The sequence below is a fragment of the Branchiostoma floridae genome, chromosome 1 (assembly GCF_000003815.2).
Source record: "Branchiostoma floridae strain S238N-H82 chromosome 1, Bfl_VNyyK, whole genome shotgun sequence".
Taxonomy (NCBI): domain Eukaryota; kingdom Metazoa; phylum Chordata; class Leptocardii; order Amphioxiformes; family Branchiostomatidae; genus Branchiostoma; species Branchiostoma floridae.
Window position 1 is genome coordinate 14,681,295 of NC_049979.1, and position 27,247 is coordinate 14,708,541.

The 27,247-nt window shown below is 43.3% G+C and overlaps 2 protein-coding genes across 3 annotated transcripts in view; one reads left to right on the forward strand and one right to left on the reverse strand.

The window, feature by feature from the left end:
* Nucleotides 1-13,113, reverse strand: part of LOC118409661 (exportin-5-like) — a 54,131-nt gene extending 41,018 nt beyond the window's left edge. The window contains exons 1-19 of the mRNA XM_035810838.1: nucleotides 12,884-13,113; nucleotides 8,379-8,500; nucleotides 7,876-7,948; nucleotides 6,927-7,064; nucleotides 6,491-6,673; nucleotides 5,904-5,936; nucleotides 5,446-5,631; nucleotides 5,250-5,326; nucleotides 5,010-5,112; nucleotides 4,770-4,856; nucleotides 4,204-4,329; nucleotides 3,573-3,663; nucleotides 3,197-3,438; nucleotides 2,880-2,936; nucleotides 2,468-2,566; nucleotides 2,317-2,358; nucleotides 2,004-2,096; nucleotides 1,422-1,621; nucleotides 797-896 (exon numbers count right to left, since the gene is read on the reverse strand). Coding sequence (XP_035666731.1) covers nucleotides 797-896; nucleotides 1,422-1,621; nucleotides 2,004-2,096; nucleotides 2,317-2,358; nucleotides 2,468-2,566; nucleotides 2,880-2,936; nucleotides 3,197-3,438; nucleotides 3,573-3,663; nucleotides 4,204-4,329; nucleotides 4,770-4,856; nucleotides 5,010-5,112; nucleotides 5,250-5,326; nucleotides 5,446-5,631; nucleotides 5,904-5,936; nucleotides 6,491-6,673; nucleotides 6,927-7,064; nucleotides 7,876-7,948; nucleotides 8,379-8,500; nucleotides 12,884-12,985 — 2,154 coding nt within the window. The 5' untranslated portion in view covers nucleotides 12,986-13,113. The remainder of the gene's footprint in view (nucleotides 1-796; nucleotides 897-1,421; nucleotides 1,622-2,003; nucleotides 2,097-2,316; nucleotides 2,359-2,467; nucleotides 2,567-2,879; nucleotides 2,937-3,196; nucleotides 3,439-3,572; nucleotides 3,664-4,203; nucleotides 4,330-4,769; nucleotides 4,857-5,009; nucleotides 5,113-5,249; nucleotides 5,327-5,445; nucleotides 5,632-5,903; nucleotides 5,937-6,490; nucleotides 6,674-6,926; nucleotides 7,065-7,875; nucleotides 7,949-8,378; nucleotides 8,501-12,883) is intronic.
* A 210-nt stretch (nucleotides 13,114-13,323) lies between these two features.
* LOC118409646 (phosphatidylinositol 4-kinase alpha-like) lies at nucleotides 13,324-27,182 on the forward strand. 2 transcript variants are annotated; one of them, XM_035810818.1, is made up of 15 exons: nucleotides 13,324-13,827; nucleotides 15,244-15,327; nucleotides 15,740-15,859; nucleotides 16,250-20,251; nucleotides 20,571-20,803; nucleotides 21,057-21,147; nucleotides 21,355-21,399; nucleotides 21,761-21,964; nucleotides 22,304-22,447; nucleotides 22,613-22,798; nucleotides 23,018-23,134; nucleotides 23,485-23,625; nucleotides 23,945-24,259; nucleotides 24,589-24,750; nucleotides 25,115-27,182. In XM_035810818.1, the coding sequence occupies exons 1-15, from the start codon at nucleotides 13,531-13,533 to the stop codon at nucleotides 25,355-25,357; spliced, it is 6,384 nt and encodes a 2,127-aa protein (XP_035666711.1). In that variant the 5' UTR covers nucleotides 13,324-13,530; the 3' UTR covers nucleotides 25,358-27,182. The 2 variants fall into 2 exon arrangements, with proteins under 2 accessions (XP_035666711.1, XP_035666719.1); XM_035810826.1 differs by lacking the exon at nucleotides 21,355-21,399 and having other exon boundaries at nucleotides 13,325-13,827.
* Nucleotides 27,183-27,247: the final 65 nt, after the last annotated feature.

Here is a 27,247-nt window from a genome sequence, read left to right on the forward strand (position 1 = left end):
GGGATGTGCAATCATACAATATGGACAGGAAGATGACACAGAGGGCTCCTTTTTGTCTATGAAGCACTATTTGAGACTTTAAGGATATTGACATTACTACCAAGTCAGAAAATCATTACATCATTGATAGAGAAAGGGGAGGCAAGAAAAGCTTCTGATCTAGATGGCAGTCAAAATCAGATAAAAGTCAGAAAGTGGAAGGATTCTGTAGTATTGATCTTGGAGTTGCAGATGAGCTCAAGCAGTGTGGAAATTAATGTTGAAAAGCAGCAGCAGAGTTCTGTTACAGTCCCTTAGAGGAGTTGGGTTTAATCAATAAGTGCAAATATCTGCAATGTGCACTGGTAGAAAAAAATGTGATTTGCATCTTATTCTTAGGGACTATATGGCCAGGCAGTCAACACAAATTCCGAAGCAGAACCTTAACCACAATAAATGCATTTTACATCCCTGCCACCAGATGTCTCTTAAAAATGCAGAGTTAGGCATTTTCAAGACAGAAAATGAAGCATGCACATTTGACAAGACTTGACTTCCAAGACTTGATGGGAGGGTAACTAGTTGAAACCACTAACAGGAACAATCAAATGGGAACTTGACAGAATTGATGAGATCTTTATGACAGACTTTTTGTGTAAAATATCTTAATATATTTCCCATCTGCAACAAACTTATTCAATAGACCATTTGGTGGGAAAGGATGCATAATTGCATTTAATTCTCTCTGGATACTGTGTAGAAAATCAGTGTCTTATTGGTATCATAGATGGACAAAGAATGAGATTTAATGTTTTACCTGTTGCCTGTCCCTCTGAGCTGGGTCATTCTGGCCAGTGGGACATGCTGGTTTATCCATGCCCACAGAGGAGATGAATAGTGCTGGTGATGACACAACCCTGCAGAAACAGGTACCGGTTACCATCATCATTCTGTAGTCAGCACAGCAATGCCATCTATCTACATTACCTGAAATTGCACTTCAATTTTCTCTTCATCTATTTCCTCTGTAAAAGATGATTTCATTCTTTTTGATTTCTGTGCCTATACAGCCTGTATAACCAATCTTTGCAATCAAATGGCACAGTAGTAGCTGGTTATGTTACACTGCATTACCAGTCACACCTAACATTTGCACATCTAGCTGTAAGCATTGTTCAAAGCTACCTAATGAGAATGCTACTTGTTAATAACAATCACTACTCTACAAAGCTGTACATAGTTCCATTTTTAAATCAATCATTGCAGATAAAATAATTACATTATCCATTTATTCATCTTAATCATTATATGCTCTAAATATCAGTAAGGTATCATTACCTGACATATTAAGTGGAGAATATGTCTATAGTCTACATAAAAAAATTATGCTATTTGATAACTCTGGTACCTTAATATACTGTTAATGACATTTATGTCCTTACTGTTTCATGGTGGGTGAAAGCCAGACTGCACTGACAGGTGAAACCATCTCCTGTATGAAAGCTGACTGTCGGTCAAAGTTCTTGAACTGGTTACTGATAAGCATGAGGGACTCCGACAGTGTGGTTTTCTCCATCTGTGTCAGCGAAGGCTCCTCTGCCAGCAGCTTCTTCACATAGCCGTACAGAAGGTCAAACGATGCCTGTGGAACAACAGAAAAAGTACACTCAGCCTGACATTCACCATAACCACAAGTTTCAGTGTTATCAACAAGAATCAAGGTGTTCAAAATACCATCTCCTCAGAACTAGTAGTAAGGCCACATCAAATGATTTGTTGCATATTTTATATGTTATGTTATGTTAAAATGCTGTAATGGAAGATCAATATGAAAACAGAGTTAGAGGCAAATTTCTCCACAGTTTTCACGCAATCAGGCAGTGGATACAGTCAGATTCAAGTTTTCCCTCTGGAGCCTTTGTAGTCATCTTGCAATTGGTTTCTTGCAAAATATTCCATTCAGAATGTTCAATAATCAATGGAAAATTTAATGTGTGTAGTAATACATTGCTAGACATACTGACCAGAAGTATGTCTGGACTGTCCCTGCATATCCTAAGGAGGGCTGAGCAGGCATGGCGACGCACGTTTTGAACTCCTCGGCTGCGCATGGTGGCCTGTAGGACAACAGCAGCAATCGCAATAACAAGTACAACACCAACCACATCATGAATCCAACACAAAACCATTCTACATTTGCCAACAACAACAAATACAGACTACAGGAATAGGAACCCATGTTTTGTGCAATGTATGTTGTAGAAACAACAATCTACAAGTATATACATGTATAAATGGTTCACAAGCATTAGATACATGGAAGAATAGAAAACTTACATTGGTCTGATCTGGAAGGGAAAACACCACTGCAGCAAATATCTGTAACACAGAAGATCACAGAGTCATAAGTTTGTAAACCAATAAACCATGATAATAAAACTGAAAGTTGAACATAACTCCCTGGTATGTAATGTAATTATAAACCCACCTTCTGCAGTACTGGGGGCAGGATGGTGTCAATGGTTTCCAGTCCAAATGGGAACAGCGTGGAGACACAAGTCAGCACACAAGACAGGATAAGAGGGTCCTGTACAAAACAGAGAAACAAGTGAATGTTAATAGGAAAGTATGTATTTCCAGTTAAGTAATGTGGTGTCCACCAGGCAGGCTGGTGGGTTAAAGATGCATGCAGTCATTATGTGAGAAATAATCTTGGCAGTTAATTTTCCTTTGCCTCAACATCAACTCTTTGTTCTGGCATATTTACGAACACTAGATTGCTTTCCAAAATCACTGGAAGATCTTTTGCTGTTGCATGTACTGAAAGATTGGTTGCTATCTTGAAAAAATGACAAAGTGGCTCCAAAAGTTTTAAAGATTTACTCTTTATATACACATACCTTAGGACTGTACATTAAGACATCTTCCAAGAGGGACACTCCTTCAGGAATGACAAGCTGCACAAAGCAAGGAAAAGACAAAGAATCATCTTCTGTGTCAACATACAGCCTGTGAATCTAAATGTATTGCATAACACTATACCATATAGTACAAAACAACAAGGAGGTATGATTTGGAAAGTCACAAATCCCAATATCAGGGGCACAATGTTAGAAGTGCTACATCTCAATATATCACTGGATGCAGTTAAATGCCACACTGATTTCTATTGAAAGCTATAGCATAAATCTAAAACTAAACAATTGAACAAGTCAACCTGAACAGCTTCCAGCTTTACTATCTTGTTGACGACGGTTTCCATGTAACAGGTCAGACCGTCCCATCTCACAAACGAGGGGGAGGTCAGGTTGCAGTATCCCTGGCCAGGTGCCGTGGCATCACCAGGGTCAATGGGGGAGGCCATGAGTTGGCGGATCCACTGGTCGGTATAATGGAATGCCACCTTTGGCATGAGGCCTGTACACAACCGCACGGTCTCCACGATTTGGGCACGGAATGCTATAGTTATGGAATAAAGAAATATGATTGTAGGGCGCATAAAAATGAAAGCTACTTCCCAATTTACTTCAAAATATTGATGGAGGAAGAATATTTTACAGCAATGTCCAGGGCAAATCAAAGTTGCCACTAACCTGCAAAGAATGAGTTGAACTCATCATCGCTGTCAAAGTCGACCTGGGAGAAGGTACAGCTGGGGGAATCAGAACAGGAGGGGAGGCCGGTCTGGAAATACATGTACTATGATGTAGAAGTCACACACAAAACTGTAAATCAGCACATAGCTAGGCAGTAGACATGTAAGACATATTTCATATATTTTCATATTATGAATCATATACTGTAAATGCATTAAAGTTCGCGGGGATTTAATTTCGCGGTTGCGGGAAAATGGACTTTTCGCGGTGGATTTAATTTCGCGGTAGCGCCATGCACGGTATTCTCTTACTGTTATGGAAAAATGTTCGCGGTGGTTTTAAATTCGCGGGGAAGCGGCCGCCGCGAAAACCGCGAACATTAATCCACCGCGAAATTTTCTGCATTTACAGTATATGATATTCAACAATGAGACCATTTTTTCTGGAATGCACCATGTATTATGAAAATGCTGAGAAAACTGCAAACTTATGTACATTTGTATATCCGTGTAGTGCAACTTCGGTCAATTTCATTATAGTACATGTACATGCCAAAACATACCAAAATGGATCATTGCATACATTCTGGGGAAAACTTCTGCTGATTACAACATTGTGAATTTCGTACCTTTACAACATTAATGGTTGCCTGTTGAAGGACTTTAGGGACAAACTCGAGAAAGATGGAGTCCTTGGAGATGTGCTCGTGTCTGAGGAATGCTGCCCACAGCCCCTGGGTCAGAGAGGACAGGCTCTGGGGAACAGAAAAAGCCTTTTCAGTGCTCTGTTCAAACAAGTTTTGACTTGTGTATTGGGTCTTTTTCTTAATAAAAGGTGTGGAGTGTTTGGAGAGGAACCGTCTGGTAGAGATTCTGCTTAGACAAACTTATGGTATTAGATATGTAAGCATCTTTATCCTTAAGTACATTCATAACACATTCCAAACACTATACTCCATACATTTTGTATGTTTGTGAAGCTGATAATAACACCAAAGGACCTGTTGAACAACACGTTCTAGCTATTGAATGATACAGCGATACAGTCACATAATACAGACTTATCAATACTATATCAAGATTTTGTTCTTCTACAGAGCTACCGGTACAATACATTTTTGTGTCATACATCTATTTCATTTACAATCACTAGTTCTCCAGTCCTAAAGTTCTCAACACTCCACTCTAGACCTACCTGGCTGCTGTGAGCTGTGAAGGACAGAATGGCTGATAGGTATTTGCTGAAGTTTGACGGACAGCCCACTCCCAAGCCAGTCGGACCCTGTACATGATCACATATCAGAAGTTATAATCTAAAAATTGCGTCAAGTTACAATCACAAACACTATTAGATTAAATCAACACTGGTTGTTTAAACTGTAGAAGATTCCAAGTGTCTTACGTCATTGACTAGTACTGAATGAATGTTACTGACCCAGAGAGTCCCTAGTTGCTGCCCCAGGCCGACCAGCAGCTGACACAGGCGCTTCAGGAACAGGTAATGCTGCTCATTCTGCAGGGCTTCTCTGTCTGCAGAGCTGTAAGGGGCAAACACAGATTGGGCCACATGGCTTACATTTTTCTGAAATATGGCATAGTAGTAGTCTATAGTAGAGACTAAATAATGCTACTTAATAGATCAACTTGCCATTTGTAGCAACCACTAGCTTGTTACCTTGCAGCTGATAGAATAGTGTCCATGGCTCCATCATTAAACAAGAGTAACAGAGGTTTTCTTTCTTCAGTTCGACCCTGAAAATACATGTAGGGTGTTAGTGAACTTAAGGTCAAATTAATAGACAACAAACCAGCAAAATACAGTAAGACAAAATTGCTCCATTTTAAGAAGATAAGAAAAGGTACAAACAGACCCTTCTGTTGACCAGGAGAAGTAAACATTCGGCAGCGTGCAGCTGGAAGTCCTGTTGTCCCAGTAACAAGCAGAGCGACTCCACCAGCTTCCCGTCGTTAGCAAACACGTGGGAGACTGACACCCACTCTACATACCCACACAGTGTCTTCAGAACAGCCTGGGCCACACGGCAGTGGCACTGGGCCTAACAGTGCAGAATAACAGGGGAAAATGTTACCCAATATAATAACTCAGAAATAATTCAGTATACATGGGTAACAAATCTGCAATGAAGTTTATCAATCCCCAGATTGTCAAGGCAAATGTAATAAGTAGCCCTACATTGGGTTTTATCAATAGGAATTTCACTATAACTCACTTTTTTTACTTTGTAAATTTCATATCAGCTTTTATAGAATATTTTATATATGACACAAATGATTATCAAACACAGGCAATATTTGAAAATAATGTTACCTTGATTTTCTCTGCTTCCCCTGGACTGTGAGCCTGTAAAAGAAAAACTCAGTAAGTATAGCTGCTTGAGCCTACAGGGCAATGACCCTAATTGACGGCTGCGCAGAAGGTCCCCGGTGAGTCCCCACAGGATTGATTTTTAAAAGTATCAGAAGATGTGTTTTTCTTTGGAAATGTTGGCATCTTGGAGCTGTATTCTACAGGTAAGGGTTGTAGGTTTTTTATTATGTCGAAAAAACCAGACTTTCAAGCCTGTTTTGGGTGCCTGGACACTAGAAAGAAGTTTGTTATGTAGCTGTCATTGTAGTGCCAGATGGGGTCAAAGGTCACCGAGTTGCGTTTGGATGCAAATCACATGTGTTCCAGTGGTCAGAAAGTTCCGAAAAGTTGAGAATGGACATTTTAGAAGCCGGGCTACCCTCTCAATGTTAGTTTTTCGAGAACGAAACGTCAGGTAGGTGACTTTTGACAGCTTCTATTTGCCATTAAATGCATTATAAGGATAGGGAAGACATGATTGGTGGTCACTGCTCTACAACAAAAGACACAGAAGACACCATAGATCACTTTACAGTGTCCCCTCTCACCAGTTGATGGTACTGCAAGGTGTGGGTCTGCAGAGTGGTGGTGAAGAAGGTGAACAGCTCCCCCATGTGGGCAGTCAGGCACTGCAGGATGTCCTTCCTGCGCTGAGATGGCAGATTCTGGAAAGCTACGATGTCCTCCACCAACCGCAGGAAGATCAGCAAAACCAACTCTGTCTGCGTCTCCTGTGAAGCCAAAGGAGGGAAAAGTTTACCTTCCACATTAAGTTAAGTTGATATGTCAAGCTGCTCCTGACATGTCATTCCAGTTCTGCACTCAAAGTGAACACAAGTTATGTAAGCCCATTCAAATAATACCAGTAACTGTTTCATAGCAATACAGGAACTTGAAGTCTAGACTGTGCTTTTCTTCACTTCACAGATTGATTTGGGATCTTCAGAGGATGCCATCAATCAAGTCCAGTTTGTGAGGACTTACCCCCAGTGCTGCAACCCGGCTGAGCTCCTCCATCATAGTGGGCCAGTGCTGCGGCCATTCTCTCTTGATTAACTCTACAACGATCTTGGACAATGCATCCTTGATGTACGGCTGCTCAGTTAAGATATTGTCCACTCCCTGTGGTGATCATAATAGAGTAAATGTCAAAACCAATTTCAAGTCTCTTAAGTAAGGGACAAAGACCTCCTAACCTCATTCAAGAAAAGAAAACTTACTATATGGTACAACCACTTGTCATGGTCAGTGGCACTAGCCAGAACTATTACGTATCACTCAGGGAAGAAGAAAGAGAGGTAGGCGACAAATGGAAGGATGATATCAGAGAATGGACAGGCATGGCACTAAGTGAAACACTAGAAAGGCAACATTTTCCAGAAAATGCAGGATGTTTCCCTTCCAGTGATTTTCCTTTTGCCAAGCTACTCACACATAATACTATGCCATAAGCATTACCCTGAACCTAAAAATTAAGATAATTTATGCAACTTGATTCATTCATTTAACAAACGCTTTTTGGAACCTTTTGGTATACAATGCAATGTGAGCAATTGTTCTTAAGAAAATCAGTTTCTTCTTGTGATTTTTTGTGATAAAAATGCAATATGGCCATTTTTTGATATAAAGTTAGAATAACATTAACAAGTAAATGAACATAAACAGGTTGTTTCCATTGAACCTAAGTAATTGAAGCAGTTTGAACTTCATTAACATGCCATTCTTCTATACATCTATTCACTTTAGCTTCATCACAAAATAGACAGACACAACTTCTGTAAACCCTTATCTATACAAAACAAGGAGATGTATCTACTTCAACTCAAAGGCCTAACTTTGGGTTTGTTTTAAAAAATCCCTGGGGCTAAATGCCAATTATTACCATAACCCTGCTGGCTTATATCACCCTAATGACGTCATTGACGGTTCTTACCTCTGCCATCATTTTCAGCACAGTGTCCTTAAACTGAACCTTCTCTGAGGGTTGCCAGGAGTTCCAACGAAATCTGGAAAAAAATGTTTTGCTTGAGTTTATGGTTTGCTCAATTTCTTTCTGTAGTAACAATTCTAAAGACCTAAAACTGCTAAGTGACCTGCTAACTGTGCACCTTGCATGTGATGTCTTGTGTGGCATAATGTGGACATCATACAGATATTCTACCACATTTCAATTACTTGTTTAAGAAAAAGAGGATAAATACATTGCTGTATGAATATGTATCTGAGATCTTTTAGAATTAGATGGAAGAAAAGCATTGCATGAAATTTTAAGATCATGATCAATTTATTTCCTCCTGCTTGTTTTACCAGGTTTCTTGTTGAAAAATGAAAATCATCAATGACACACTGTATCTAGACAAAAGAAACATTGTGAATGCAAAATTTTAATCTATTGATAAGTTATCCAACCTGACTAGAAACCACTTGTTTGCTTACCTAGCACAGTGTTCCAGTAGTTGAAGCCCAAAGTGTCTGATGACAGGATTGTTGTTTTTCTGTGCCAGCTGCAGACCGCATGCTGCACAGTGCGGAGAGTGTTCCTTAAAGTTTTCACAGAGCTGGAACAGAATGATCACATATGTATGTTCACTTTGAACTGTTATTTCACTACATGTGTATAAATATTGCTACCACAGTTAAATGATAAACTGGATAGTGAGTGTGTGTGTGTGTGTGTGAGTGTGAGAGTCTGCCATGCATTAGTGGTACGATGCTGTTAGCAGTAACTGCTACAAAATTATTAAATATATCTCCTGCTGGTGTAATCAATATATTGAAAATACAAAGATTCAAAATAATATACTGTGAGTGTGAGCCAGAACTGACAATACACTCCAATTTCTTTCTGTAACTTTTGGCTTACATTTAGAGCTGAGTACCTAAATAGATTTTAGGTACAGGTACATGTACACGGGTTTAGGTACAGGTCCGAACCTGTATCTGTACCTGGACTACTCGTTCAAATAACGGATGATCTTTTTCTTAGATGACGACAAAAGCATGTTTGAACTGACATATTGATACCTACAGTGTTTAGTTGCACTAGACACAAGCCTATTGCATAACAATGTACAGACAGTTTCTTTTTTCTTTCATGGGGACTTTACCTTTGATATACAAATGCATTATCTATCTATCGCCGCACATACATTCTGATCTCTGTGAGAAGGCTTATGACATATATATGTATTAGAAGTTGTACTGCAAGGTCCATGTACCGAAGGGCCATGCTGTACTGCAAGGGACATATTTCCATTTCCCTCAATACCGAACAATACATTTATTAAAAGTAATTTGCGCTGATTGCCGACCAATTGGAAAAAAAGCAGCGTGAGTGAACACATGAGAAGGAAACATGTGGGAGAGAGAAATGACAGCACATCTGACCATCATCCAACGGATATAGAGACAACAACAACAACAACAACAAAATAACCAAAATCATGTTATCTTTTTTATATGGTATATTGTCAAGATTTTACTAACACCATGGTTTCGAGTTCTTTAGTCTATTTGCGGTAACAGTTGTGCAAGGTCTTTTATCATCAACCATTGTGAAACAACCAGAGGGGCGAGTAAGAACAGAAAGCCCACAGCGACTAACTCGTCAGTTTTCATCCATGGTGTTGTGTACTGTTTACTCACCTCCACAATCACCACATGAAGATCTACTTGTTGAGCATCTGATCACAGCGGCGGACCAGCTTCGCACAACGTATCCTAACATCGGCTTTGCCTTTGTTGGAGACTTTAATCATGTCAATATTCATGACATTCTTTTAGATCGTGAATTCTCTCAAGTTGTCCACAACAATACCAGAGGCAACGCAATTCTCGATCTCATAATTACCAACATGAAGACGTGCTACAAGAAGCCAGAAATTCTTCCACCCTTGTCACTCAGTGACCACAACTGTGTGTTGTGGAAACCGCAGGTGAAGCTCAAACAAAACACAGGTACTAAGAAGACCATCAGACCAATCCGTGAACCCGGCCTGAGCGAATTTGGGAGATGGATCACCTCACACCCATGGGATGAAGTGTACGGTGCAACAACAGCAACTGACAAGACTAAAGCCTTCTACGAGACTCTTACTACTGCGATCGACAAGTTCTTTCCTGCAAGAACAATTAAACTTCATCCTAGAGACAAACCTTGGATAACCCCCCAAATCAAGTTCCTCATCAAACAGAGACAAGAGGCCTTCTCAAAAGGAACTTTTACACCCAATTCAAAGTACTACAAGTACAAGGTGCAGAAAGAGATTCGGAAAGCAAAGAATAACTTTTACAAGGTCAGGGTCGAGAGTAGTAAGACGGAAAACCCCAGATCATGGCACAAGAACATTAAGAACATGTGCAACATGAACAAGAAGATCAATCGCATCAATACTCCAGGTATAAGTCAAGATGACTCCACAGCGATTGCCAATGAAATTAACTCTAAATTCGCTGAAGTGTCTCAGTCCCTGCCGCCACTGGAGCCTGCATCGCTGCCAGCCTTCCTGCCGGACTTTCCACTCCCGACTGTACACGTCTGGGAAGTGTATGCCCACTTGCGTTCCACTAACCCCCATAAGAGTCCTGGACCTGACGGCGTGCCTGCCTCCATACTAAAGGAGTTTGCATGTGAAATCAGTGGCCCTCTATGTGACCTGATCAACACATCACTCAAGCAGGGAGTCGTCCCCCAGGAGTGGAGAGAGGCAAACGTTATTCCACTGCCAAAGTCGTCACCACCACACATTGATGACCTGAGACCTATTTCTTTGACCCCGTTACTAGCCAAAGACTGCGAACGTTTCGTTGCAAACTGGATACTGGAAGACATTACTCCTAATCTTGACCCTCGCCAGTTTGGCTGCAGAAAGAAAAGGTCAACAACCCACGCTCTTGTGAGCCTCCTGGACTTCATGTACAAGTCAACGTCAACCCCACCTTCCTCATGCACCCTGGTAACAACCGACCTTTCTAAAGCCTTCGACAGAGTCGACCATGCCACCGCCGTTAGATGTCTGTTGGATCTCGGTGTACGCCCTGCCCTAGTACCGTGGTTGTACAATTTTATGTCCAACAGAAGGCAAAGGGTAAACTACATGGGGGAAACATCTGACTGGATCTACCTGACATGTGGTGTAGCCCAGGGTACGATCTTAGGTCCAATCATCTTCATGGCTTTGATCGACGGGGCACTTCGGGATGTACTTGATCGTTGGAAGTACGTTGATGATATGAACCTTGCACAAATGTGGTCGATCCGTCAACCTTGCACTCTTCAACTGACTTTGAACGACCTGACCTACTGGGTTGACGAGCACTGCATGAAACTAAACCCAAAGAAATGCAAAGTCCTACATGTTTGCTTTGCGAAGTCACCCCAACTACCGGAACCACTCACGCTGGAAGGTCAAGCTCTAGAAACCGTGGTGTCCGTCAAGGTCGTCGGTGTGACGGTTCAAAACGACCTGAAGTGGAACATTCACGTCATCAACATGACCTCAAGTGCTAACAGGAAACTGTATTTACTGCGCAGACTCAAACGTTTTGGTGTGTCGATCGCCGACCTCACAACAGTCTTCACAGCGTACATCCGTCCGGCACTTGAGTACGCGACTCCTGTATGGCATTCTTCCCTCACTGTGAAACAAACCGCTAGCCTGGAACGCATCCAGAAGAGGGCTTGCAGGATCATACTTGGTCCCCGTTATCACAGCTACGAGTCAGCAATGCAGACTTTGAACCTCTCCACCTTGTTTGATCGACGGGTCGGCATTTGTCGCTCTTTCGCCAAGTCCCTGCTAAACTCCGAGTTCCGAAACTGGCTACCCCCCCTCCGGCAGGAGATTTCAGGACGCCAAACCCGCAACTCGCACAAGTTGGATACCCCATTGTGTCGCCGAACACGTTATATGAACTCACCAATCCCATACATGGTTGGACTTTTAAACTCATAACGGTTCCTTGAAACCGATATTTCTAACCTGGTCTCCGCTCATTTGTTTCAGTGCATTTTGATATGTGTTCAGAGATTACTTGTAATTGTTTCAGTCAGTTTAATGTTTACACGTAACAGATAAAGAACACAGATGATCTGCCGTACCACGTAATTGATATTTAATGAAATCAGTGTTCAAATATTTTAATGACCTATATTTTTATATGGATTGGTAACCTGTATTGTTTTTAATGCACTTCAGTGGAATTGTGATGTTCAGAGCAATTCAGGATGGACATCCTGCAAGTCTGAATTTGAATAAAACTTGAACTTGAAACTTGAAAAAAAAAAAAAAAAGAAACAACACCCCGACTCCCGGGATTCGAACCCGCGCCGAACCCGGGCAGCCGGATCACAAATCGAACGTGCAAACCGTTCGGCCAAAGGGCTTAAGCCGTTAGGCGTCTTCGGTTTAGCAGTCCTTGAACACCACTGTTACACTACTCCCCCTTTTCTTTTCAAGATTCGTCCTCGAATCCGTCCGAGATCGACATCCCTGTGTGGCACATACTAGCCTGTTAATCACAGGGCCGGCGTGGGAACCAGTGAAACAACCAGAGGGGCGAGTAAGAACAGAAAGAAACAACACCCCGACTCCCGGGATTCGAACCCGCGCCGAACCCGGGCAGCCGGATCACAAATCGAACGTGCAAACCGTTCGGCCAAAGGGCTTAAGCCGTTAGGCGTCTTCGGTTTAGCAGTCCTTGAACACCACTGTTACAATTGCATCAAATGAAAATGGGTTGCACCATGGTGCACCATTTTTTAAATAAATTCAACAGTTAGCAAAAATATCACATTTTTTAACACTTACTTTATTTGGAAAAGATAGGTTAAAAAATTAAGTGTACATATTTCCTACATAACCGTTGATCTGTTTTAATTGCTCCCTTCACCTGAGATACATATGATGGAGGAGCATGGTAGGGAGGGAGGGAGACTTTACCTGATACGCTTCTTGCCGCTGTCGTGAACCAGACATGGGGCTCATGGCGACCTCTACGGCCCCTATAAGCTGCTGGACTAATGGTGCGAGTTCTTGCTCCATGTTTTCTTCGCTATACGCCGCCGTAATAAGGCGAAAAAGTCCAGACTGTCATTGAATTTGAGATATGCTTCTCCATCGGCCACGCTCGCATCCTCCTCATGCGGGTCAAAGGTGAAAGTTTACGAACTTTGAGTGGATGTAAAAGCAGGAATGATTCAAAGGCGAACTGAAAATGAGTTGGTGAACTTTTGACTATTTTCCTCAAGAATTTTGTAAAATCTACCACACTGTATCAAAACAAACAATAATATTTATTTCACGTTGTCGCTGTTATTCATATTTGTGATCCAAATGTTTTAGACTGATGATAATCCTTCCATCTGGATTCTGATTTTAGGTTATTTCATCTTTTAGTGGAATCCCGAGTCCATGACTTCACCAAACATGGCGGGTGCTGACCGTGACGACGTTTTCTCTGCATTGACCGGTAGAATTATTCCCTTTTTCTTGACATTCGTGCAATAACCTTTCTTTGCATTTGTTTATGGGCACCTCTAGGCCATGTTGTGCAAATCTTTCGAAGAAAATAGTCGTGTAATTTCGGGATGAGTGCGTCGACGTCCTCAACTGGCACACTCCCCCGCCCCCTCGCGGGTGGGGCCGAGGGCCAGGCTGTCCCCACCCCGGTACCGGCCGGCCCCGATGGCTTCTTCTCCGCCACGGTACTGAACCTGTCCCGGGCGCTAGCCGCCCTGACCCCCGCCCCTGCGGAGAAGGTGAAGCGGCTGATGCGGCTGTGTGGACAGGAGAACTCGCAGGGAGTGTACACTTTGGACCGGAGAGGCCGGGATGCGATCGTGGCACTGGGAGTCTTCATCATCGAGTCAGGACTTCAGCACAAGGTGTGTTAAAATGAATGATTATCTGTAGTCTTGGGGTTGGTCTGTATTGTGCATAACACAGGTGGACTTGTTGTGTTTTATCTTTTGTTGAATAATGATCTTGATTACGACTTTGTCTGCTGAGACAAAGACATTTGCATTTTCCTCTTCTAAAGTGCAATACATCTGGGGGTTAGGAATTTGTGATAAAAAAATTGGCAGCCAGTAATTCTACATACTGGAGAATGAAGGACATGTAATGTGATGATTGTACATTCAAGGGTACTTGTTTACAGGGCAAAATCAGCTTCGATGTGATGAATTAGGTGATCCTTTAACGTTGCTTTTTTTTCTCTACTTTTTAATAATAATAATATTAATATCGGGTGTATTTGCAGCCAGTAGGTACCCAATGTTAGGATAATGAGGCTGATTAACATGGCCGAGGCGGCGCCTCGAGCATGTGACCCCTGTTTTACGTCCCATCCAAAAGACGATCAATGTTACCTTACTTAGCATTACACTAGCTGACCAGTAATTAAGTAAGACTAAGAGCACCAAATTACATGTAGTACTGGAGATTAGTACAGTGTCTCTGTGGTAAATTATGACTCAGCATAGTATATTATTACAACCAAGGAGGTTAAAAAAAACAATTTTAACCTCCTTGTTACAACATAATGATAATGATTGGCCGGCTGATCTTTTTCCCAGGAAATCCATATTCTAGTAACCATCAGTTAGTGGTTGTTGTGTGCTTTCACCTAGTTCAATCTGGGGGGAGTATCGCATACATGGTCTGACAATAAGTCATTTTGAACAGACAAGCAGACAGTAGTTTCAGCAGTCATGGTACTGTTTGAAATGCAGAGACAGATATTTCCAACGACTCATTAACACTGTGGATTTCAGCTGGTGCTTACAAGGTTGCAGGTTGAGATGGTTCAAACAAAACAGGGTCACCAGGATTTTTAGTTGATTCCATGTTAGTTAGTTCAATGTAATCTTACACTTGCAGTTAGAATATAATTATAGCATAGTGTAGTTCTTTCTGGAAAGTCTCCCAGTATATTGAAAAAAGCAACCTATGGGACTTTCCACTTTTATGTTAGATTTCTATTCAACATGAGTTCTTTGACAAATCCAGTTCCTGTGCATATGCTTGGGGCAGTGCAGAGTTACTGAATATGTCAAGGCCCTGTCTTTAGATTTATCCCCAAACCCTGTCCACCTAGGCCAAAAATTAGAAATACAAAAAAAATTACAGCCAGTCTCTGATTTGTACAACTACTGGCTGTGATGTATTGTCAGCCCTAGTCTAACTTCTATGACCACCTTAGTTATATGGATCCTGGTAAACAATGGAGATTTAATGCTGAACAGTCAGTCTACATCTCAGTGTGAGACTTATGACTGCAATTTTCGTCTCATTTTCAGGAGCTCCTAGTCCCCTACCTGATCGAAATCCTTAGAAACCTCCCTGGTGCTCATTGGATCCCTTCCCCCACCACAAGTAAACAGGTGAGTGAAGCTCTACTGTGTTAACCAAAACAGAAGTAAGAGTAGAAAATCCTTTTAGACAGTTTGTTGAGACGTAACTCTTACAGAAGTCCTGGGCTCAAATCCCCTGATATGTCCGAAACTGTGCCTATGGGAAAGGAATTTCCCTACTTCAGATGGGTCAAAATGTGTACTTCAGTTAGGGATGAGACTTAAGATTGTGGTCTTGTGTTTAAGGAAAGCTGCACCTCCAGCACATAAAAGAACCCACCACACTTATCGAAAAGAGTAGAGGTCCTTACAGTTGTGAGTTGATCAAATCTTACAATTGAGGTACCTTGCATATACTGCCATAATGATCATCATAATGGGCACCAAAGGAAGAAACAGCACTCTACCCATTTGCAGGTTGTAACATTGTTTCTTCCCATAGAATGGCCTTCCTGAGAGTGAGCAGTTCAGCTTCTGCCTGGTGACTCTGTTGACAGACATAGCACACAGGGATCCATCCTTCCGTGGGGAGATCATCACAGCTCAGGTAGAAGTGCTGCAGGTCAGTAGGATCTTTAGGTTGCTGAAGCTATTTGTATCCCATCGCGTTCATGTAAACAAAATGGCACAGTCTAGATAGGTTAACTTCTGTTACATGATAGACCTGGATATAAATGCTCTCCATGTTCTCCACAGTCTTTAACTTAAAAGATAGAATAGGGAGAAATTGCCATGGTGCCATGTTGCCTGGACCTTCCCTTCATCTTACTTAATTCTGGACTTAAGAAATTCCGAAGAGCTCCTTGTCCCCAAAAGCCTAGATAAAAAGAATTGCAACCTATATTTGACTTTGAGACATGGGCTATGAATCAACTATAGTATGAAGTAAAAGAGGCTATTGTCATCATCAAAGAAATAAAGAAGAATGAATTGTTTCATGTTTATCTTACAGACCCTTGCCACCTTGTGCCAGAGTGCTGACATCCCCAAAGTTGCCCTTTGCAGTATAGTTGTCCCCTCTCTGCTGGGAGTTGCTCGTGCGCTCGGTCGGTACAGCACCGGCGACATCGGCCTAATCTCCCAGCTGTTTCCCCGTGAGACTTTCTGCTCCCCTGCATCCACTCGAGTTAGCACACCTGCCACACCAACCTTCCCTGTCCTGGGGCACAGCCGTCCAGTCAGCGCCTGTCTACAACTTACACTCAACCTACAGGGACACTTTTTGCCCCCCTCTCCCAACCCCTCACCAACGCCCTCCCCACGAGGGTCAGAAGGTGCAGCCATCTTTGGCAGCTCTCTGCCTAACTCCCCCATCCATGGAGGTGTATATCAGGGGGTGATGTCTCCACTGGCTTCAGAAGATCTGTTGCAAACTGTTGGCACCAGCTTCCCCATGGCGGCCACGCTAGGAGGGACAAGGAGAGCCCCTTTACATCTCAATCCAGCCCAGTTACAGGATATCCTGTCCACCGCTAAATCTCTCCTTACCAAAGACATTCTCAAGAACTTGGATGCAAAAGCAACAGAGTGCTTCATGCCTGGGGGAGGCCCAAGCTACCCCTATCATTCCTTCAGCGAGACTTTGACGGTTGTGTTGACCAATCTTCTTCACGATCTTCTCTATAATGTAAAGGATCTTTCTGCCTCGTTTACCAAGGAAGTCCATGACTTCATCAAAGGTTTGTTCATTGCGGGACAAACGGAGGTCATGGAGAAACTAGCAGAAGCAAAACTTTCCTACAAGGCGTTCAACCCAGTGGTGCTGCATGTTAGAGCCAACGCTGCCTGTGTGGACCTGCTGGTATGGGCAGAGCAGGAGGAGGCAGGGGTGGATGCCCTCTGTAGTCGTCTCCAGGAGAAACTTAACACAAGCACAAGCTCCAAGCTGGTGGTATTGCACATGCCACTGCTCCTGTGCTGCCTGCAGGGCCTCGGGTCCCTGGCAGAAAAGTTTCCCGGGAACACGTACAACATTCTCAACATTCTCCGCGACTTCCTGATCAACCCTTCCCCCCTGGTGATGAAGCTTCACCGTCTGCAGGTCACCACTGCCACCAGGGGCAATGCACACTCACTCAGTGGGCCTCCATCCATCCATGTTACCGGGACCAGTCCTGTTCACTCACAGAGTCAGTCTTCTACCGAGTACCACAGCCTGCGCGACTCAGCCATTACCAACATCTGCCGTGTCCTAAAGGCGGGGATAAAGGACGATCCAGACTGTGTTCATGCGTTTCTGGCATCCCTGTCTAACCGGCTGTATGCTGCCGAGATAAGTGACAGGGAATCAACTCTCATCTCCACCCACACTATTCACATCCTTGGTGCTATTGCAGTTACTTTCAAGGATGACCTCAAGACCATGCAGTCAGTCCTTCAGATCTTCCAGCAGCGGTTCTGTAGCCCTGCCTCTCCTCTAGATGTCCTTATTGTGGACCAGATGGCTCTCATGCTCCTAGCAGGAGAACCTACCACGTACCAGGAGATCCTGAAGATGTTCATCACAATCACTGTGGAGGCAGGGTCTGCCACGTACTCACAGGACCTTCATGCTACCAACAACAAAGCCCATGGTTACAGGCATGTTTCACTGGCAGTCATCAATGCCCTGGGGGTTGTAGCTAGTAATTTACAGGGTGAGGAACAGCTTCAGCAACTTCTTGTCCGTTTGCTGGAGCTGTTTGTGCAGATGGGGCTTGAAGGTAAGCGAGCGAGTGAGAAGGCCAGCGAGAAGTCCTCCACAGCAATCAAGGCTTCCAGCAGTGCAGGAAACTTGGGCATCCTCATTCCGATCCTGGCTTTGTTGATGAAACGCTTGACCACAATCGTAGACCCCAATCCACGGCTGTACAAGCTGTTTCGTGACTTCTGGCTGTACTGTGTGGTCATGGGATTTGTCACAGAAGGTGCCGGCTTGTGGCCACCGGAATGGTATGATGGTGTTTGCGAGATCGCCACCAAGTCCCCTGTGTTGCTGTCTCCAGGCGGTGAGCACCTACGGTCAGAGCTCCAGTACAACTCAGCACTGAGGAATGATGCTGCAGGGCCAGCAGAGCTGTATGAACTGAGGGCCACAATCCTCAACCTCCTGGGACATCCAGCAGAGGTAGGGTCACTCATTAACAAGCTCAGCTTTGCCCAGTGCACCTACCTTCTCTCTGTGTTCAAGTTGGAAACTATGAGAGTCAAACACTCCACAGATATGAGTAGCTTTCACCTCGTCTTCCGCTACCTAGAGGACAAACAGGTGCAGAAGGACAAGGCAGGGATGCTGCAGTGTCTGCTTGCTGTTGCTGATCAGGCTTTCAAGATCTTCCTTGATGTCATGACCAACAAGCCACGGACAGATGTGTGGGAGAAAGAGCTTGTCAAGCATGCCCAGTTCCTACTTGTCAAGTTCAACCATCAGATGAAGCGCATCCGTCGTGTTGCAGACAAGTTTTTGTCAGGGCTTGTTGACCGGTTTCCACACCTACTGTGGAGCGGGGAGGTGATCTCTACCATGCTGGATATTCTACAGCTCCTGTCCAAGGGACTGCAGAGGGATTCAAAACTTGAGGCCATACAGGCAAAAGTTCCCAACACCTCCCATCAGCTAACTATTCCAGATACCATTGAGGCGAGGGAGAGTGTTGTGCAGGACTTTGCCGCTCGGTGTACAGGTATTTTGCAAGAGGCACTGAAGTGGGCACCTGCAGCCACCAAGTCTCACCTGGAGGAGTACTTGAGAAAAATCGAAAACACCTGCGACGGACTGACCAAACATGCGGGCATGGCCCTTGCAGCAGAAAGCATTTTGCAATACGCAGGTAACACGAAGGATGTGGCTACGTCAAAGATAGACAAGAGACCAAAGTGTGTGAACAAGGATCATTCCAGTTTTGTGGCTTCCACCAACATGAGGAGCTGCTTCATGGGTGAGGTGCAAGGCATGTTGAGTCTGTGTCAGGGCGATGAGAGGAGGCTGGCAAGGACCTTCCACCAACAGCTCACTGCATCCTCACAAGGCAGGGACTTCCAGCATTTCCGTAAGTCCCTCTTTAGAGTTACAGCTCTCCTCATCAACAGCAAGGGCTGCCACCGGCCTCTGCTGCACAGCCTATCCCAGGCACCCATACGCTATTTCACAGACAAGGCCATGGAAACCACCATCTGCTGTTGGCAGTGGTTGCTAGCGGCTAGAGCAGACTTGGAGCTTCCCTTCATGCTGGCCATGACAGCAGCCTGGAAGATGGGAGTGGACATGCGCCTCGGGCTGTTCATGCACAACGTGGACGAGGTGGACGTGCTGGCTAGCTTTGGGGAGGAGGACTGTAAGTCAAAGGCGCCATATGTTGAGCCGCACAACATCTGGATCAACTTCCTGATGGAGAGGTTTGAGGTGGTGAAGTACCGCAGCACCTCACAAGTGGAAATGTTTGCCGACCTGCTGCACTACTCCCTGCCGATGTTCGTGGGCGGAAAGGACCCCATCATGAACCGACATGTTGTTGGGGTTGGTGCCAGATTCCGGCTTCTCACCCTTGGTCTCCTGCTCCTCCAAGGCGATGTCCTGCCCAGCTGCCCCAGCAAGAATGTGCTGCGGGAGAAAGTCTACACCACAGCATTTGACTACTTCACAGCCGTTCTACCCATTCCACTCAAGGACACCTTGACATTGAGGGAGGTTGTGGAGATGGTCATGAAGTTCTGGAAGTCACTTCATTCGGACAAGAAATACTTAAAGACAAGCCACGTGATTGGTTCTAGTTTCCCTGAACTTGACTCTGACACCATTAGTGTGCGTAGTGCCACTGCAACCATGACGTCCGTTCCTGCTGATCTGCGAGCAAGCTCAGACGTTGGCCCTCGTTCAACTCAAGGTTGGGTAAACACCATGCCAATGTCCTCCAACATGTCTGCCCTGTCCAGGCGGTCCACAGGAACCACCCGTAGCAAGAGCAGGGTGGGAGAGGTAAGGAAAAGTTTTTTTATTGTCATTGAATGATTGATGATACTGAGTAGAATACATTCAACAACGTTTGAGAAAAACAACTTAATTACATGGCTGCATGTAAAAATGTAAAGATAAAGACATAACATATGCATAACGTGCACTTTGTTGAGTGTGTACGTAACATTTGGAACTTTGGACCCCACGACTTTTTGACAAGTAAAGGTGTTTGATAAACAGAAGCATGTTGTGTCGAATGACACTTGAAACATAACTACTGAGTAGCAATGTATGATGTGTCTAGCTTCCTAAAGTGACTGGTGTTTTGTGATTGGGCCAGGTACTGGTGAAGGACTACATGCGGCGACGAGGGCTGCTGCTGTCCCTGGTGGGGAACGAGATCGAGCGGCTAACGACATGGTACAACCCGCTGGGTCTGTCAGAGCTAAGCTTCGTGGGGCAGGACACCATCACGGCGTGGCAGTCGCAGCCCATGTCAGACAGGGCCTGGAGGGACACGGTACAGATGGCGTGGGACATCTCCCCACGACTAGCACTGCAGCTCCCAGCCAGGTGGGGGAACCATTCCTTACTCAGTAGTCCCTAAACACTCGTCCCTTCATTGGTTAGGAACACATTTTCCACATTGCAGGTATACAAATGGAAGTAGTCATCTCCATGCTACATACAACTGACACTCCACTTCAGTAACACGTTTAGATGCAGTCTCCTTTTCTACAGTCTCAAGTGTATGACATTGTACCTAGAAAGGTGATACATACAGTTGTGCAATTGGCTAAAAGTTGTTCTCACGCTGCTTCTACAGGTTCCGTCAGACTGAAGCCATTTCCAGGGAGGTGACACGTCTAGTCAGGAATGACCCCCAAGCAGTTGTAGATGTCCCGAGAGCAATCCAGGTAAAACTCTGTCAAATTAATTTTCAGTTCTGTGTATATAGAGTCTTTTTTTTTACCTGTATGTGTTTGCAAAGTTGAAAACAGGAAGCTCAAAAACAATGACAACATGAATGAACAGATCTATATTCAAATACAGATCAGGTATTTCCTCAAGGATTACTGACTGAGTATTGTGTAACAGGGTAAAATGCTGTCTTATTCTTGCAGTTCCTTTTGCCTGTGAGAGTTGAGGAAAAGTCACCTGACCAGAAAGTAGGCCTCACAATGGCAGCACAGCCTGTTATAGATTAACTTATTCTTCTACTCTATAAGTAAAAATCTCAGCTTGGACCAGGAATGCTTATAACAGTTATAAAAGCAAGATGGGGCAAAATGCTGCATGGGTGGAGGTACATGTGTATGTGCTTTGAAAGTTGTTCTTCTAATCAGGGAAAATATATTGCAGGAGAGCACGCTATATCTCTTTCCTGTTTGCTGAAATACCTGGTTAACAAACACTGTGGAGGTGGGCCATTACAAAATAAACAAAATGCTACATGGGCTGAGGTTAGCACTTGAGGTTAGCTCTTCCTAGTTCAAGCTTCAATGTACTGTTAAACATTTTCTACTACAGTACCTGGTCACAGAACACAGTGTTGAAGTGGATGCCCCAGAACTGAGCCACATCCTCACCTGGACAGGTGTAAACCCTGCTATGGCGCTATCGTACTTCTCGCGCCAGTTCCCACCACATCCATTCACCTCGCAACTTGGCGTGAAGGTCCTGCGCTCCCTCCCACCCGAGGTCACCCTGTTCTACGTGCCACAGCTGATCCAGGTGTGATGCCATGCAACACCATTAATTTTCATTGGTAAAAGGGACAGAGATACAAATGTCTGTAACAGAAGTAATCACTTCACCTGGAAAAAAATTAGGTGCTAATACAGATGTTTACACTAATAATCCAGCACTTTCATGACAGCTCTATGATTCAATCATATACAAACTATGATCATTTCTACAATTCCTGGGTCATCTATATATAGTATAGTACATGTCTACTTGCATATGCTAAAGTTATATTACCCAGTTTTTACATCGTACACTTAACAATTGTTGTGCAATGAGGTTTTTGTGTCTACAAATGTGACAGTCAGTTTCCATTTCTTTCCCCAGGCTCTGCGCTATGACACCATGGGGTATGTACAGGAGTATATCCAGTGGGCCAGTCGGCGCTCCCAGCTCCTGGCTCACCAGTTTGTCTGGAACATGAAGACCAACGCTTACACTGATGAGGATGGCACCATCAAGGACGCAGAGGTGTGTATTTGCTTCTGTATAAATCAGTATAGCAAGACACAATGGTTCACTACACTTAAGTTAAAACATCTTCTGACACCTAATCCCTCGATACCAAGAGTTATCAAAAGCTGTCCATTGAAAAGGCCCCTGCCAGGCTATATGACAATGAGCCCCTTTTTACAGGTCGGAGATCGTTTTGAGGCCATGATCGAACTGATGACTCGGACATTGTCAGGGCCAGCCAAGGAATTCTATCAGCGGGAGTTTGACTTCTTTGGGAAGGTGACGGCCATCTCAGGGGAGATCAGGCCCTATCCAAAAGGTGCAGAGAGGAAGAAGGCCTGTCTCAAGGCCATGAAAAAAATTGCTGTGAGTACCCAAGATCTGTTTTGAGCATGACACTACATAAGGATTATCAATTATACTAAACTGAAATATATGATTCACAAAATAGACCATGTTGCCCACATTTGCCAGTATGTGTACATACATGATTACCTAGTTTCAAGGTGGAATCAGGAAAGAGCAACCCTGTTATATGTTTGAACAATATGGTATGGTCTAACCCTTGCTCCTGGTGCAACTCAGGTCCAGCCTGGCTGTTACCTACCCAGTAACCCTGAGGCTGTTGTGTTGGGAATCGACTACAACTCAGGAACTCCCCTACAAAGTGCAGCAAAGGCACCTTTCCTAGCCAAGTTTAAGGTTTGTTTGTTTTTTTCCAACTTATTTGCTTTATGACTTATGACTCACTGAATTTTCTGATTTATCCTCTTCATTCCTGAAGAGACCATGGCTTTTTTTCTTCCATCTGGGTCATAGAAACCCCAGCCTATAATGTCATTGGGTCTTGGCTGTTGGCACACTCTCTACCTTTACATAAAAGGGTTGCTGTCCTTTAGACAGACACATGAGTAACTTCTTAGTTATGTCACAATAAACATACAAGTTATTGACAGATAAGCATTGTTAGCTCAGGAATGTTTTGCCCAGTTGCAGACAAACTTCTGTCTGAATAGTCTTGATGTGAAACCTGAGACTGTACCTCCCTGCAGGTTAGAAAGTGTGGGATCAATGATCTGGAGAACCTTGGCCTGGAGGGAGGGGACACAACAGATGGAACAGCAGAGGAGGTCTGGCAGGCAGCCATCTTTAAAGTGGGAGATGATGTGCGGCAGGACATGCTTGCATTGCAGGTATGTTGTATTGACAGATTGGGTTGGTATGGAGGTTTACTTCTTAGTACAAGCAAAAGATATCCAAGATCTGTACTGTAGTGCAAGTATTGGCTTATGCAATGAATGATGCCCACAGTTCTAGGGTGGCAGCCATTTCATGGTGATTAGTTGTGAATTTCATATCAAGCACAATTTCCCAGACTAATAATTGCTTGTGTTGTATGTACCAACTACATGTTCATCTTTGTACAGCCTGTGGGAGAATAGCTTAAAAAGCTCAATATGTCCACAACCTTTCCTTAAGGTTAAACTGAATGGAGACAATCTTCCTCTACAGGTGATGACGCTGTTTAAGAACATATTCCGGCAGGCGGGTCTGGACCTGTTCCTGTACCCGTACCGGGTCATCGCCACCGCGCCGGGCTGTGGGGTCATCGAGTGCATCCCCGACACCAAGTCTCGCGACCAGCTGGGACGACAGACCGACATTGGCCTTTACGAGTACTTCCTGCAGAAGTATGGGGATGAGATGACCCTCATGTTTCAGAATGCCCGCCGGAACTTCATTGAATCCATGGCGGCTTACAGCGTTATCGGGTTCCTGCTACAGATCAAAGACAGGCATAACGGAAACATCATGCTGGACTCACAGGTAGGGAAGCCAGTTAAGGAGAGAAAGGGGATTGCTTTGTGCAAATGCATGCAAGTCAGTCATTTTTCAGTCTCACTTTTTAAATAACTTTTTCAAGTTATTATTTGATAAATGAAATTGAAAATGTTGCAATTAGAAACCCAACTTGTTGTTCAAGTGAGTGCCTTTAAATGGGATGATATCATCTCTGGTCTGCTGCTCCTTGCCTTGATTTCAGATAGCAGAGTTATCAAAGCTGTATAAACTGTACATTTCATCTGTCCTTGATTGAACCAGTGAGAGTGAGGCTTCCTGTATACTTCAACTTTCATTTTGTTGCTGCTACTCAGGGCCACATCATGCACATCGACTTTGGCTTCATGTTTGAGAGCTCCCCGGGTGGAAACCTGGGCTGGGAGCCAGACATCAAACTGACCGATGAGATGGTGATGATCATGGGTGGGAAGATGGATGCCCCGCCATTCCGGCGCTTCATGGAGCTGTGTATACAGGTAATTCATGTGGGCTACATTATCTGCATATGGAAATATGGAGGCAGTCAATAACAATTAGATTGATGACAAGAAAATTGACTACATCTTACTGCTGGTGTACTGAACCCAAATTTGTGTGCTATCAATATGGGATGCTTATGTAAGGTATGCTGAGCTGTTTGTGCAATGTTTAAGGATAGTCCCCTTTTCAAAGTGCAACCAAGAACCACCATTGACAAGAATATGGATATTTCCTTGTGGGTGATGGCCACTCACATATTTGTTCAAAATTTTAGAAATGGCAAGTTAGCTTGTTAGATTTTTCTCGTCAGCTGGGCCAATTTCAATGGGATAAAAGCAACTATTTACCACTTGTTTCTAGGGCTACCTTGCTGTGCGCCCCTACCAGGAGGCCATTGTGTCACTGGTTGCATTAATGTTGGACACGGCACTGCCATGCTTTCGAGGCCAGACCATCAAACTGCTTCGCCAGCGCTTCGCTCCCCTGCAGAACGAGAGGGACGCGGCCAACTACATGCAGAAGGTCATCAAGGACTCCTTCCTCAACTACAGGAGTATCACCTACGACATGCTGCAGTACTACCAAAACCAGATCCCCTACTAGAGGGCATCTTATCACCAAGAACATGCTTCTGTACTGCCCAAACCATACTTCTTTCAACAGGATTTTGCTATCCCAAAACTGCTGTAGCTTGCTTCCAACTACATGTAATGTGTAATACATTCAGACTGTTTCATACTAGAAGTTTTACTGTTGAAAACCAAACTACAAGTCAAATGTACATGTATCATGTATGAAAGTACATTCTATTTAGAATGCCCTTATGAGGATGATAATGCACTGTTTTGTGTATTTTGTGAAGAACTGATAAAAATGCAGTAAGTAGAGATCTGTAACATGTATTGACTAAATGTAAAAAGACCAGAGATATAGTGTATATGATACTGTACCTACAATGGCTACATGGTACATATTAGTGCTTTTTGCTACATATAACACTTTTGAAGTTGTTTCAAGATGTAGAGTTTGCCTCATTGTTTAATTGAGCACATTCTCTTCTGTGTTATCATGTCCGTTTTTGCCATATATTTTACAGTTATTGAGTGACTTTGAGAATTGATTAGGTTTTTCATATTTTCAGTGTTTTTTTAGATTTGAAAAACCGTGTTTCACAAACTTCTCAGAACAGTGCAAATTTCTGTAGAGAACTAGAGCTCTTTATAGCCTGCTACAAGGATATTGCTATTTTTTGTGCCGTTGTTTAAACGTGTTACAGTATGTAGGGGCGTAGTTTCAGCTCTTGTATACATAACGTTCCATATGCAACTTAAATGCAATATCGTGTTTTGAGTGTGCATTGTTGGTGTATCATTTCCTTTTGAACTGCACAATGTGATTTATCATTGTATATACATGTATGTGTGCTCTAGTCAAGTTGTATTTTTGAACATTGTAAGTACATGTAGTGAGAGAAAGAGTTAGTATAGCCAAACGTTATTGCAGTATAAGAGTGTAATGATCATAACGCTGTGTGCGAAATGAAACTGAAGTGCAATATTGAAATGGAGATTACCAATATTACTTTATGGGATGTAAGGAAATTTTGAAATGTGAATATTGCCAGTAATAGATTCTTCTGTTAGATTTTAAATTCTTTTCAAAGATTTCTTCCAAATTACGTATTGACAATATGAATGTGTATCAGCTTAAACCATGAAAAATTAAAATTGAAACCCTCAAAATCTGCTCCCCCCCCCCTGGAACTATTAAAGGTATACAGATAAATTTGAAACAGATATGTACATACAAATAAATTTGAAACTACTACCCTGATCAGATCTATTGGACAACATGACAATGTGGTCATTTCTGTTTATTAGGAAGGATGACTGTACAAAGTAGTCAGGGGAAGGCTAGGAGAAGGCTTTGTTATATGTGGGCCTGAATGTTTATTTGTGTATGAAGACTTTCAGGAACAAAGGAGAAAATGTGGCAAGTCAGTAATATGACTGATTCTACTGTTTGTTTATTTGTATACTACCATTGCTTCAACTTGTTTTTTGTATTGGTCTTGCGTCCATTTGTAATGAATCTTTAGGCATACTTGGTTGTACATTCATGTACTTTTTCACCACTGTAAAACCGTATTGCATGGTTTCAGAGAACACCATTGGTTTGGACATTCATTTGTCACTTTGTTATGGTTACTTTGAACACCTGTAATTGACCTTCCTTGTTAGATTATGTCCAATTTTAGCTGTGGATGTCTGCATGTAGACAAAGTGAGAACTCCCAAGATGGACAACAGTACTGTCTTGTACTTTGTGCACTTAGTGGAATGAATGCTATTGCTTTTTAGACTTGGACAAAGCAGTTAAGACAAGCTGGACATTTTCATGTAGAGCAAATAGATCCGTTTGTCTGGTTATAACCAAATTAGGTCTCATGTCATTATTGCTGATACCCCAGGAGGTATGAAAGGTACAACTAGTA

Coding starts and splice junctions, on each gene's coding strand:
- LOC118409646 (XM_035810818.1), top strand. CDS start 13,531: ATGAGTGCGTCGACGTCCTCAACTGGCACACTCCCCCGCCCCCTCGCG. Junction 23,626..23,944: donor AGGACATGCTTGCATTGCAG/GTATGTTGTATT, acceptor CTTCCTCTACAG/GTGATGACGCTGTTTAAGAA. Junction 24,260..24,588: donor ACATCATGCTGGACTCACAG/GTAGGGAAGCCA, acceptor GCTGCTACTCAG/GGCCACATCATGCACATCGA.